A 14,321-nucleotide genomic window follows, 5' to 3' on the forward strand; every position below is an offset into this window, starting at 1 on the left:
TGTTCCATACATAGCCATTGCTTAGTGTGCAAGATAGCTTCAATAAAAGTTTGGAGGAGAGCACAAGGAGCTCGGAGACAGGAGAAGATACAACTTGTGGTAAGATGCTGAAGTACCTTGCAGTGTATAACGTAGTTTGTCTAGACACTATACATTGTGCAGAATTACAATTTGAAGTTATTAGCCTGGAACAATGCATTTTTAATACATAAAGTAACATAGATCGATTTAAGTTATCTTGTTTGACCGACACATATGAGATGTTAATGCAATCAGTGTGTAACTAAATTACTTGACAGGGCTGTGGACATTTCATATGATACCAAGGGACAAGAAAGGTAGGTGACCCATACGTTGTTGTATTACTGCTTTAGAGATGTATGTGAATATTACAGGAGCAACTTGGGAGTATATTATATTTGTGTGCTGCCTATAGTTAGTGTGCTAAGTCTTTAATTATTGAGTTAAGAGTTATTTATGTCACATTGTTATATTAATCAACTATACAGTAATTTACATGAATGTGTGTGGTAATGAAAAATATACTCAAAATAAGGGTAATTTGCTATGGCGTAACAAATTTTTTTGGGTCTGATGGTTCCATGAAGAACCTTTTTGTGTCACGAAAAGCACTTTGTTGTGGAAAATAGTTGTTTTAAAATATAAAAGCTAAGTATTAAATGTTCTTGTAAAAACCTTAGAGTGAGTGGTTCTTTTGGAACCAAAAACATTTCTGAATCTATGGCATCACTATTTTGTTTCCCAGTTTTAATAAACCGCCACCATGAGTACTGACGCGGAGATGGCCATTTATGGCAAAGCTGCCATTTATCTCCGTAAGCCTGAGAGGGAGAGAATTGAGGCTCAGAGCGCACCCTTTGATGCTAAGGCTGCCTGCTATGTGACTGATGTCAAAGAGCTGTACCTCAAAGGAACAATCAAGAGCAAAGATGGTGACAAAGTCACTGTTATTGTGCTTGATACTAAGGAGGTAAAATATCCACATTTCTCAAAAATCATCATTAAAAAAACGTACAAATCTGATATTTGCTGAATCACTTTAACAGGAGAGAGTTGCTAAGGAGGCAAACATTAGCATTTTCCAAATTATCTACTCTGCCTTTAATAGGAGAAAACTGTTAAGGAGGCTGATGTTACCCCAATGAATCCACCCAAGTATGACAAGATTGAGGACATGGCCATGATGACCCATCTCAATGAAGCCTCTGTGCTGTATAACCTCAAAGAGCGTTACGCAGCATGGATGATCTATGTAAGTTTAGCAGAAAGTAAAACATCATTCAAGTTCATTATGACTGTGATGCTGCAATCGGATGGTTTCTCTGTTCATTTCAGACCTACTCAGGACTCTTCTGTGCTACTGTGAACCCCTACAAGTGGCTCCCAGTGTATGATTCAGAAGTGGTGGCTGCCTACAGAGGCAAAAAGCGTATGGAGGCCCCACCCCACATCTTCTCTGTCTCTGACAATGCCTATCAGTTCATGCTCATTGGTAAGTGCTGAATTTTGAAGGGCAAAGTGATATTGATTTTCTAAATTATGGTTTCTGGTATTAATGAATCAATTATCTAAACAAAATTACCATTCAATTTACAGACAGAGAGAACCAGTCTGTCCTGATCACGTATGTTTTTATTTTTATGAGATGTTAAAAACTGTTATATATTACTCTCATGAGATTTTTATTTGTCTTATCATATTCTGTCTGATAATCATCTCTTGTAAACCAGTGGAGAATCTGGTGCTGGAAAGACTGTAAACACTAAACGTGTCATTCAGTACTTTGCCACAGTTGCAGTGCATACTGACAAGAAGAAAGAAGCTGTCAGCCAAATGAAGGTGCGATACAAAAATCAATGTTCTAAATACATAAAAATGGAACTCTCTATTAATATTATTATTATTAATTTAAGTTGATACATTAAACTTCTTAACTCACAGGGATCTCTTGAGGACCAGATCATTGCTGCTAACCCTTTGCTTGAGGCTTATGGTAATGCCAAGACCGTGAGAAATGACAACTCCTCTCGTTTTGTAAGTTTTCAGTTTCAAAGAGTACAATAAGTTATTTTTATATATAAATATTTATTGTGAAAGCCTTGTTGCAACAAAAGCAATTTAAATGTATTTTATTTGAACAGGGTAAATTCATCAGAATTCACTTTGGCAACTCTGGAAAACTTGCTAGTGCTGATATTGAGACATGTAAGTGACAGTTAAAGAGAATTTCCAATCTGAAACATAGGCAACTGTTTGATTACCACTAAAAACTTAATTTCTTGACCAGACCTGCTGGAGAAGTCTAGAGTGACATTCCAGCTTTCAGATGAGAGAGGCTACCACATCTTCTACCAGATGATGACCAACCACAAGCCTGAGCTGATTGGTAGGTCATTCAGAACTTTAAAATGGTAGATAATGTTGTAAAATACTCAACAATGCACTTTGTATGTTACAGAAATGACGCTCCTCACCACCAACCCCTATGACTTCCCCATGTGCAGTCAGGGTCACATCACTGTGGCAAGCATTGATGATAAAGAGGAGCTGGTTGCCACTGATGTGAGTCATTATTATTTGATAATGGGAATGAAATTCTACATATATATGGCAGGTGCTATGGCTTATACCTATTTGTTATTTCCAGACTGCTATTGACATTCTGGGCTTTACTCATGAGGAGAAGATGAGCATCTACAAGTTCACAGGAGCAGTGCTGCATCATGGTAACATGAAGTTCAAGCAGAAGCAGCGTGAGGAACAGGCTGAGCCTGATGGCAATGAGGGTGAGACTTTGTGATTCTATTTGCATGTTGAAAAATGGTCATGGGACTAGATATAATACATTTGAGATTTCAACCACAAAATTCCAGATGCTGACAAAGTTGCATACCTTTTGGGCTTGAACTCCGCTGATATGCTGAAGGCTTTGTGCTACCCAAGAGTGAAGGTTGGAAATGAGTATGTGACCAAAGGTCAGACCGTACCACAGGTATGTAGTAACATATGCAAACAACAACATTTTAAACATGACAATTATAAATCTGTCTAATAATTACAAAAGCATAGCTTCAAATTAAATGTACACTGTATTATATCTACAGGTCTACAACTCTGTTAGCGCTCTGGCCAAATCTATCTATGAGAGGATGTTCTTGTGGATGGTTGTTCGTATCAACCAGCAGCTGGACACAAAACAAGCCAGATCATCCTACATTGGTGTGCTGGATATCGCTGGTTTTGAGATCTTTGATGTAAGAATTATTATCTTTTCTCCATTCTGATTCACATCAAAGTCCATTTACGGAAGTCGTGCCACTCGACGGCCATGTTTGCGATGGCTCTGAGCAGCAATTTGAGTCATAGCAATATATTCATTTTTAAATCTATCTATTTAAATGGGGGAAGGCAGATATTTCTAAAATCACTGGCAAAAATCCTGATTAACAGCATATTTCAGATCAATGATTAAAAAGGACATGAACTGTATCATTACTTTGGTTTGAAAAGAATATCTTGTGGCAAAAAATAAGCTTTTTCTATGTCGCCTTGTCTACTTTCTCTTAGCGCAGGCTGACAAGGGCCTCATAAGAGCCCCGCCACAGAATTTTTTTTTTGTAATATTAAAATCTGTGTTCATATCCAGTTTTCAGAAAATGTTTCTTTATCTCTCTCTCCAGTATAACAGTATGGAGCAGCTGTGCATCAACTTCACTAACGAGAAACTGCAACAGTTTTTCAACCACACCATGTTTGTGCTGGAACAAGAGGAGTACAAGAAGGAGGGCATTGTTTGGGCATTCATTGACTTTGGCATGGACTTGGCTGCTTGCATCGAGCTCATTGAGAAGGTTTTGACTGGTTTATAAAACTCTTCATGTAAATAATTTTCGATTTTCAATCTCTGTGACACAAGTATAACTCCCCTTTTTTAAAAACAGCCCATGGGTATCTTCTCCATCCTTGAAGAAGAGTGCATGTTCCCCAAGGCCTCAGACGTTACATTCAAGAACAAGCTGTTTGATCAGCATCTTGGCAAGTGTAATGCTTTCCAGAAACCAAAGCCTGTCAAAGGCAAGCCCGAGGCTCACTTCTCCCTGGTTCACTATGCTGGAACTGTGGACTACAACGTTACTGGCTGGCTGGACAAGAACAAGGATCCACTGAATGAGTCTGTTATACAGCTGTACCAGAAGTCTTCTTTCAAACTGCTGAGTACTTTCTACCCACCTGTTATTGAAGGTAATTAAAAAACCCACTTTGTTAATGTAATGATTTACCAGTTACTCTAACTCTAAATTAGTATTGCATATTATTATATTATATTATATGTGTTCATCTTTATCCTTCTTAAACAGAGAAGGGAGGAAAGGGAGGCAAGAAGAAGGGTGGTTCCATGCAGACTGTGTCTTCTCAGTTCAGAGTATGTCATTGTCCAAAATTATAAAACTAAATAATGATTGAATTAATGGTGAATGATAACACTGAAACTGTGAGCGATGTTACAGGAGAATCTGGGCAAGCTAATGACCAACTTGAGGAGCACTCACCCCCACTTTGTACGTTGTCTAATTCCCAATGAGTCCAAGACTCCAGGTAAAATAATAAAGCGCTGACATTAATTCTGATATAGAAAGGATATTAAAGTTATGTTAATGAGACATAACATTTGGTTCATCTACCAAACTAATGCCATCCACTGTTTTTCATAGGTCTCATGGAGAACTTCCTGGTTATCCACCAGCTGAGGTGTAACGGTGTCCTGGAAGGTATCAGAATCTGCAGAAAGGGCTTCCCCAGCAGAATCCCCTATGCTGACTTCAAACAGAGGTAAATGGGACCATGAAAATGTTGATTCTTGTTTGAGGCTAATCTTCATAAAATCAAAGATCTAAAGCAGTTTGATTCATCCACAGATACAAGGTACTGAATGCCAGTGTTATCCCTGAGGGAACTTTCATGGACAACAAGAAAGCTTCTGAGAAACTCCTGGGATCCATCGATGTTGATCATGAAGAGTACAGATTTGGACACACAAAGGTTCACATTCTGCTTTACAATTATATTTTTTTCAGAAATAATGTTTAGTATAAACTCCAAGTGGCGGTTTTCAGGACAGGGAATCTTTCTAGTCCTAGACTAAAATACATGTCAGAGCTGTCCAAACTTGCACTGACATCTTTTGTCACACAAAGGAGAGAGAAACACAGGTCAAATATTATACGGACTATAAATTCCTAAATAATATTAATAAATACAAAAACTTTACATTCTAAAGCTGATGTCATCAGCTCCCCTGGTCAGAAAAACAGTGCAAACCAGTATACAAGCGATGTCTAGGAACCCAAAACTCCAATGGACAAAAGAAAATCTTCAGGGGAAGCAGTTCCCATCTGGCAAAAAGTGCAGCATCTCTACAAGCTCGTCAATGTTTCACAACTAGGCTAAATAAAAAGAAATTAAACAAAGTAAAAAGGTAGATAAAGGTTTAATATGATCATTAATATACTTAAAGCAGTTGAGATTTTGTAATGAAGACTTGTCGGGTTACCGCTTTTTGTCTCAGCTCTACCATCTGGTCTGGGCATAGACTGCGTCCTGCTCGCTGTGGTAACCTCGGAAAAATGAGAAAAGACAGCTGAGAGTAGAGCACTGTTCTCCCTTTGTTGCAACAAGTACATGTAGTACTAATGCAGCCTAAACTCTTAGAGGATTTGTAGTATAGAAGCATATGAGGTAGATTGGATATATTCTTAAAATGGACACCACATTATTTGTTGCTACAAATTGAAAAGGTCGGATAAGTAAGATTTAAACCATTTTAAAGCTATTCCATTAAAGCAGACGTAAAGTCTTTGTAAGAGAGTAATGTGGTCATTGGTTTCGAATGCAGCACAAAAATCTTCAAGGCACCAATAACGAGATACAGTCACGGTCAGACGCCAAAAGCAGATCATTTGTAGCTCTGATCCACGCAGTCTCTGTAATGTGATGTCATTTAAATCCAGAGTTCTTAAATGATGTCATTCCTTTGGAGGAAGGAACAAAATTGAGATGAAGCTACTTTTTTAAGTACTCTAGAAATGAAAGGTAGATTCGATATAGGCCTGTAGTTACCTACAGTATTTCCTAGGGGCTGTGTTTTTTTTTACAATAGGCCTTATAAGAGCCACCTTAAATGCTTTAGGCACGCATCCTAGTGTCAGAGATCAGTTAAAAAAGGAGGAGGATCTATAATTTCTGGGAACATATCCGATCTAGTGTATTATGCCCTATTCACCATGTAGGACATACTAAATGTAAAAACAAGTGACTGATTTGAGGCGCTGCTTCTGCAGATCTCCTAGTGAAGGGGGCAGGACTCTTCAGATTCTAAAGCAGATTTGATTGGACAAGAACTTTGAAGAGAGGCTGAACTGTAGTGTGATGTCATGGAATTTCTAGATTTTTTTGTGCGTAAGATAAGGCTGTCAGTTTTAAACAATTATTTCTTCTAAATTGGAATTTTGTCACCGCGTAGGAGCATATCAGTTTATTGACGACCTTAAGGCTAATATACTTTTAATTAAAGCGAAAAAAAACCTTTAATTTTGATTTTACTTGGGCTTTGAAGCATATTAAAAACCTCACATATTATAAACAACATTAAAAACTTGATTTTCACCACAGGGGGTGGTCAGTGTCATTGTGTTGTTAGGCATGTTTGTAAAAACTACTGAATGTCCTAATTAAGCAAAAGCCTAGTCCTGGATTAAGATGATCCCTGTCTGGGAAACTGCCCCAAAATTCTGTCTATTATTTTGCCTAAATGCAGGTGTTCTTCAAAGCTGGTCTTCTGGGTACTCTTGAGGAGATGCGTGATGAGAAACTGGCTAATCTGGTCACAATGACTCAGGCTCTCTTCCGTGGTTTCCTCATGAGGAGAGAGTTTGTGAAGATGATGCAGAGGAGGTGAGCATAATGAAAGAAATAACTCTAATACTCATAGTAGTCCTGATATGAATTACATTTAATGACTATTCACAGGGAGTCCATTTACACCATTCAATACAACATCCGCTCATTCATGAATGTCAAACACTGGCCATGGATGAAGGTTTACTACAAGATTAAACCTCTGCTGAAGAGTGCTGAGACTGAGAAGGAGCTGTCAGGTATGAAAGAGGAATTTACAAAATGCAAAGAAGACCTTGTCAAGGCTGAAGCTAAAAAGAAGGAGCTTGAAGAAAAGATGGTTGCTCTGCTGCAAGAGAAAAATGATCTGCAGTTGCAAGTGGCCTCTGTAAGTATACTTTATTGAATGCCAATTAATTAGAAATTGAGGTTTTCTTGCTTTTAAAAAGGAGCTTTTTTTTCTTCAGGAATCTGATAATCTCTCAGATGCTGAGGAGAGGTGTGAGGGTTTGATCAAGAGCAAAATCCAGTTTGAAGCTAAACTGAAAGAGACGACTGAGAGACTGGAAGATGAAGAAGAAATCAATGCTGAACTTACAGCCAAGAAGAGGAAACTGGAAGATGAGTGTTCTGAACTGAAGAAAGACATTGATGACCTGGAGCTCACCTTGGCTAAAGTTGAGAAGGAGAAACATGCCACTGAGAATAAGGTTTTTGTTTTTTATTTGCCATTACACATTTGTTATAAAATTTGAATCGGAAAAAAACAAGATCCTATGTTATCACATATCAGGTCAAGAACCTGACTGAGGAAATGGCATCTCAGGATGAGAGCGTTGCCAAGCTGACAAAGGAGAAGAAAGCTCTTCAAGAGGCACATCAGCAGACTCTGGACGATCTCCAGGCAGAGGAGGACAAAGTCAATACCCTGACCAAATCCAAGACAAAGCTTGAGCAACAAGTTGATGATGTGAGTATTTTCTCTATTACTCAAAAATATTTTTTGCCTACATTTATTTTAAAACATGCTCTATGTTGTCTCATAGCTTGAAGGTTCCCTGGAGCAAGAGAAGAAGCTCCGTATGGACCTTGAGAGAGCCAAGAGAAAGCTTGAAGGAGATCTTAAACTATCCCAGGAGACCACCATGGACCTGGAGAATGAGAAGCAGCAATCTGATGAGAAGCTGAAAAAGTTATTAAAAACATGCTTCAATTAATACTGTACTGTTGTCTTGTGACGTTTCATACATGGTTTTGTTAAATGCCTACAGGAAAGATTTTGAAACAAGCCAGCTGCTCAGTAAGATTGAAGATGAACAATCTCTTGGAGCTCAACTTCAAAAGAAGATCAAGGAGCTTCAGGTATTTTTAGAATGTTTGTGGCATTCTTCAAAAAGGTTAATTTAAGAATATTAAAGCAGATTTCAATATTTGCTCTTGTAGGCACGCATTGAGGAGCTGGAGGAAGAGATTGAGGCTGAGCGTGCTGCTCGTGCAAAGGTTGAGAAGCAGCGAGCTGATCTTTCCAGGGAACTTGAGGAGATCAGCGAGAGACTTGAGGAAGCTGGAGGAGCAACTTCTGCTCAGATCGAGATGAACAAGAAGCGTGAAGCTGAATTTCAGAAGCTGCGTCGTGATCTGGAAGAGTCCACCCTTCAGCATGAAGCTACCGCTTCTGCCCTCCGCAAGAAACAGGCAGACAGTGTGGCCGAGCTGGGAGAGCAAATCGACAACCTCCAGCGTGTCAAGCAGAAGCTTGAGAAAGAAAAGAGTGAATACAAAATGGAAATTGATGATCTCTCCAGCAACATGGAGGCTGTTGCCAAAGCAAAGGTTGAGAATTGTTTCTTTAGAGAAATATGTAAAACATGGTTTAGATGGTCAAACATCCATGGTGTTTTGTTTTCAGGGAAATCTTGAGAAGATGTGCCGCACACTGGAGGACCAACTCAGTGAAATCAAGACCAAGTATGATGAGAATGTTCGCCAAATAAATGACATGAGTGCTCAAAGAGCAAGACTTCAAACTGAAAATGGTAACAAAAAAATTGAGTGTTAAGCAATACATGAATATATTCAAAGGAAAATTATTTTTAAAGAGTAATTGCAACAAACATACTTCATAGAGTTTAATAACTGACTGAAACAGATAAAGCACAATGTGACATAGTGAATCTAAATCTCACAAGGTGAGTTTGGCCGTCAGCTGGAGGAGAAGGAAGCTCTTGTTTCTCAGCTCACCAGAGGCAAACAAGCTTTCACTCAGCAAATTGAGGAGCTTAAGAGACATACTGAAGAGGAGGTTAAGGTGATACAACAGAATCATTGCTCCCTCACATTTGTCATTAACTACAAAACAAAGATAGTAGCATCTGACTTGTTCTTCTAGGCTAAGAATGCTTTGGCACATGCAGTGCAGTCAGCCCGTCATGACTGTGACCTGCTCCGTGAGCAGTTTGAGGAAGAGCAGGAGGCAAAGGCTGAGCTCCAGAGGGGAATGTCTAAGGCAAACAGTGAGGTTGCTCAGTGGAGAAGCAAATATGAAACCGATGCCGTTCAGCGCACAGAGGAACTTGAAGAGGCCAAGTATGAATTTCTGAAAAAAATATTTTATAATGTTTTTTTTAATTACATGTTACGTCGCTACCAATGGTCTTGTGGTTAGTGTGCCAAAATGAAGTGCGAGTGCACTTGCGGTCGACCCAAGTTCTATTCCTAATTCTAGTGTCGTTTCCCATTCCCACCCCCCGTCTCTATACAAATATGTTCCTGTCTGTTCTCCACTGTCCTATTTTTGAAAAAAAAAAACATTTGTAAAAAAATTACATATTTCAGTATGTATTGACCAATGTTTACAATATGCACAACAGGAAGAAGCTGGCTCAGCGTCTGCAAGAGGCAGAAGAACAAATTGAGGCTGTAAACTCCAAATGTGCCTCTCTGGAGAAGACTAAGCAGAGACTTCAGGGTGAAGTGGAGGACCTTATGATAGATGTGGAGAGAGCAAATTCATTGGCTGCTAACCTTGACAAGAAACAGAGGAACTTCGACAAGGTAATTTGGTCATAAGGTTTTTAGAAATAGAACTACCTTTTCAGCACTCTACAAACTAATAATATTTACTCTGACCCAAAGGTTCTGGCAGATTGGAAGCAGAAGTACGAAGAGGGTCAGGCAGAGCTGGAAGGTGCCCAGAAAGAGACTCGCTCGCTCAGCACTGAACTGTTCAAGTTAAAGAATTCCTATGAGGAGTCTTTGGATCATCTGGAGACACTCAAGAGAGAAAACAAGAATCTGCAGCGTAAGAATGAAATTGTTCAATGCAATATTAACCTGAATGTGTCTTAATGTGTGTCTGGATTGCTAAATTTCAGTGAGTATTGTACTTTTCAGTATGGGCTGATCATATTTATGTCTATTCTGTAGAGGAGATCTCAGATCTGACTGAGCAGTTGGGTGAGACTGGTAAGAGCATTCATGAGCTGGAAAAGTCCAAGAAAACCGTAGAGACTGAGAAGGCTGAGATTCAAACCGCCCTGGAGGAGGCTGAAGTGAGTATCTGGAGATGAAGGAAGAAAGTAGACTTTAGATTAATATGCTATCTCAGGGTCCGGCAACCGTTTTTATTACATTGCGTACCGTTACATTTTTCTTGATACTCACTGTGCCATATAAACATTATTGTTTAAAATTACGTTCAAATAATATCTCAATATAATTGTCCATTATACGTTATCTGTTTGCACATACTGTAACATTATAATCATTTGAGAAGAACAATTTTATTTTTACGGAAAAAGCATAATGCATTGATTAAATTAATTTGATAACAATTGTATTAATTTAACTAAAATAAATAAATGTTGTACAAGTAGGCTACTTTGGTCTGGCTAGTAATGTAGTTAACTAATGTTAAAGACTGGGTTAGTATTTTTTCAAAGCTTTAGAAAACGAAGTAGGGCCGAGTACCATAAGAAACTTATGTTGAGGAGAGAAAAGAGCAAGCGGAAATTAGAAAGACCGTAGAAAGAGCCATGTGATATTTATTATGTAAAAGTAAAGGGTCTGTGGATTTTAAGTATAAAAGAATATATCTAGAACCAGTGTGCTGGTTGTATTTACTCATGTTGTCTTGTTTTCCTCATTTAACAGGGCACCCTGGAGCATGAGGAGTCAAAGATTCTCCGTGTCCAGCTTGAGCTGAATCAGGTGAAGGGTGAGATTGACAGGAAGCTTGCAGAGAAGGATGAGGAGATGGAGCAGATCAAGAGAAACAGCCAGAGAATCATCGAATCCATGCAGAGCACTCTGGACTCTGAAGTCAGGAGCAGAAATGATGCTCTAAGAATCAAGAAGAAGATGGAGGGAGACCTTAATGAGATGGAGATTCAGCTGAGCCATGCCAATCGCCAGGCTGCTGAGGCCCAGAAACAGCTGAGGAATGTTCAGGGACAACTCAAGGTATGTGACTTCCCTTTCACTTTAGCGTAAATGAAGAGCATACAGTATGCCTTGAATAATATTACTGAGGTATCTTTAGTAAAAGTTTAGACACAGGCTTGTAGAAAATCTAATGATATGTTCAGGATGCCCAACTTCATCTTGATGATGCCGTGAGAGGACATGAAGACATGAAGGAGCAGGCGGCCATGGTGGAGCGCAGAAATACTTTGATGCAAGCTGAGATTGAAGAGCTGAGAGTTGCTCTGGAGCAGACAGAGAGAGGTCGCAAAGTGGCTGAACAAGAGCTGGTGGATATCAGTGAGCGTGTTGGACTGCTTCACTCTCAGGTAACAACATTATCTTGTTATATTGTCTTCTATTTTATTTATTTTATTTGAACACTGCTTTCTATTCTAATGTTTTTCATCCAATGTGTAGAACACAAGTCTCCTGAACACCAAGAAGAAGCTTGAGTCTGACCTTGTTCAGGTCCAGGGTGAAGTCGATGACACTGTACAGGAAGCAAGAAATGCAGAAGAGAAGGCCAAGAAGGCCATCACTGATGTGAGTAATGAAGAGCTACAGATTTAAAATATAGTTATGGTCCTAATTATTTGAAATGTAATGGTTTTGCAATCAATTTGAAACAAGAGGATGTTCTTTTGAATTACAGGCTGCCATGATGGCTGAAGAGCTTAAGAAGGAGCAGGACACCAGCTCTCATCTGGAGAGGATGAAAAAGAATCTTGAGGTCACAGTAAAGGACCTGCAGCACCGTCTGGATGAGGCTGAGAATTTGGCCATGAAGGGAGGAAAGAAACAACTCCAGAAACTGGAAAGCAGAGTGAGTATTTTCAGAACCACATAAGACATAATTTTATTTACTGTCAAAATAATGTCTCTGCAAATTGTTGTTGAGGTTGTTGCCACTTTTGACATTGACAGTTAGTCAAATATTATACTGTTCCAAAATGACTAAGAGGCACTAACCAAGTTGTACATTTCTGTATTACCCTATATGTTCTTCTGTAGGTTCGTGAGCTTGAGACTGAAGTTGAGGCTGAACAGAGACGTGGAGCTGATGCTGTTAAAGGTGTCCGCAAATATGAGAGGAGAGTAAAGGAGCTCACCTACCAGGTATCTTTTTAACCATGTTTATAGACCCAAGTGTAAAAGTTAAACATGATTTATATTAAAACATTTAAAATGGTTTGTAGACAGATGAGGATAAGAAGAATGTCTCAAGACTTCAGGATCTAGTTGACAAGCTTCAAATGAAAGTTAAAGGATATAAGAGGCAGGCTGAAGAGGCGGTATGTAAAACATCTGCATGTTTTAATTCACATATACAGTTGCATACTTATTTACGAAGCGTAGTTTCTAACATGTCTAACATTTCTTTTTAAGGAGGAACAAGCCAACTCTACCCTGTCCAAGTTAAGGAAGGTGCAGCATGAGCTGGAGGAGGCTGAGGAGCGTGCTGACATTTCTGAGTCTCAGGTCAACAAACTCAGAGCCAAGAGCCGAGATGTTGGAAAGGTCAGTTGAATAACATTCTTCACGGTCTGTGAATGTTTTGTTGCATTTACAAAGTTCAAATAAGTTAGCTTTTTCATTTAAATAAAAACACGAATACATTCCGAAAAGCATGGAGACTGCATTCAGCTTATTATTAAAAATGGTTTACTGGCAGTTTGTCTAATTTAAATATTTTATCCTTAGGCAAAAGAAGAGTGACACCTACAACCTGAACCTAAAGGGAAAATCTACTTAAATCATATAATATGATATTTTGTGGAAAGTCCTTTTACAATAAAAATCATGATGAAGAATGTATATCCTTGGTTTATTTCATTTTCAAAAGAAATTATGTTAAGACCACCATACAACTACTGGGACACATAACAATATCACTTTAGCACTCAGCTTAGTTGGCATTGTGTTAATGAGTTTTAAATGACATATTTACATTTATTTTGTGGTTTAAAGAAGTATATCAAAACTTAAACCTTTATGGTTCAGAGTTTCAAGGTCTTCGGATGGCAGAATTTGTGTAATAAACTTAAATCGCATGTTCTAGGAGGCTGAATTAAACTCTGTGATCAACTTATCTATTTACATTTCATTGTCACACAATTTAAATTAGTTAATTCACTGGTGTGCTTGCCTTTTATGAAGAGCAAGCTAATGTTCACCTATGTGCAAACTAAAGAGAACAAGTTAAAGGAAAGTAAAAAGCGTGCTGATATTAGTGAGTCTCAGATAAACAAGCTCAAATAATTTATTATTATAATTTTTACAGAATAACCAACACCAGTTATTATGTAAATGTTTATGTTTTATGTTCAACTGCTAAACTATAACATATCTACAACATCTTGTGATTGTTTTTAAGATATTTGGACACTGTTACTAGTTTTATTAGGTACAGAAGACAGTTCAGGCATCTGTTACAGTATACCACATAATAATAATATTTTGTACACTGTAACATTTAAAGTCCCCCATGCAGAGTCTGGAAAATGCTGATAATTGTTGGAGGAACTGTTACAAGTGTACAGTGAATATGAGCATATTTTTTGAAAGAAAAGCAACACAGCCGCAGCAGTAAAAGAAAGAGAGTCGGCGTGGGAGACAATTGCTTCACGTGTCAATGCGTAAGTGAAATTTTCATTCACTTTTATATTCATTTTGTTGAAACTGTCAAAATGTGAAATATATCTCTCTCTCTCTCTCTCTCTCTCTCTCTATATACTGTTTATATATACACACCTAAGTTTTTTTTCATGTAAGTGCAATCTTTCTGCAATAAAAAGAACATGGCAGCAGCTGAAAGTGAACATGATTCATGCATGTGAGTTTAAAGAAATAAAATGCTTTTTCTTGTAGGATGCCTGACTGGGAAATGTTTGATATATTAATTAAACTGGCCTTGAAACTTATGAGGATATGAGAAACCGAAC

The 14,321-nt window shown here is 38.3% G+C and overlaps 1 protein-coding gene across 1 annotated transcript; it reads left to right on the top strand.

Moving 5' to 3' along the window:
- LOC130419811 (myosin heavy chain, fast skeletal muscle-like) lies at window positions 1–13,194 on the top strand. The gene is made up of 41 exons (XM_056746789.1): window positions 1–99; window positions 300–338; window positions 767–991; window positions 1,130–1,273; window positions 1,357–1,513; window positions 1,618–1,645; window positions 1,752–1,860; window positions 1,963–2,055; window positions 2,163–2,226; window positions 2,309–2,407; window positions 2,480–2,583; window positions 2,669–2,807; window positions 2,895–3,013; window positions 3,126–3,275; window positions 3,702–3,872; window positions 3,963–4,263; window positions 4,380–4,444; window positions 4,530–4,617; window positions 4,734–4,851; window positions 4,938–5,061; window positions 6,836–6,972; window positions 7,048–7,303; window positions 7,383–7,625; window positions 7,709–7,885; window positions 7,962–8,107; window positions 8,187–8,277; window positions 8,359–8,748; window positions 8,825–8,951; window positions 9,105–9,223; window positions 9,305–9,501; window positions 9,786–9,969; window positions 10,051–10,216; window positions 10,342–10,466; window positions 11,068–11,376; window positions 11,502–11,705; window positions 11,797–11,922; window positions 12,032–12,202; window positions 12,391–12,495; window positions 12,576–12,671; window positions 12,766–12,897; window positions 13,081–13,194. Exons 3-41 carry the CDS (start codon window positions 785–787, stop codon window positions 13,093–13,095), a joined length of 5,796 nt encoding a protein of 1,931 aa, XP_056602767.1. The 5' UTR covers window positions 1–99; window positions 300–338; window positions 767–784; the 3' UTR covers window positions 13,096–13,194.
- Window positions 13,195–14,321: the final 1,127 nt, after the last annotated feature.

The sequence above is a fragment of the Triplophysa dalaica genome, chromosome 4 (assembly GCF_015846415.1).
Source record: "Triplophysa dalaica isolate WHDGS20190420 chromosome 4, ASM1584641v1, whole genome shotgun sequence".
Classification (NCBI taxonomy): domain Eukaryota; kingdom Metazoa; phylum Chordata; class Actinopteri; order Cypriniformes; family Nemacheilidae; genus Triplophysa; species Triplophysa dalaica.

Coding starts and splice junctions, on each gene's coding strand:
- LOC130419811 (XM_056746789.1), top strand. CDS start 785: ATGAGTACTGACGCGGAGATGGCCATTTATGGCAAAGCTGCCATTTAT. Junction 3,276..3,701: donor CTGGTTTTGAGATCTTTGAT/GTAAGAATTATT, acceptor CTCTCTCTCCAG/TATAACAGTATGGAGCAGCT. Junction 11,923..12,031: donor CCAAGAAGGCCATCACTGAT/GTGAGTAATGAA, acceptor TTTGAATTACAG/GCTGCCATGATGGCTGAAGA.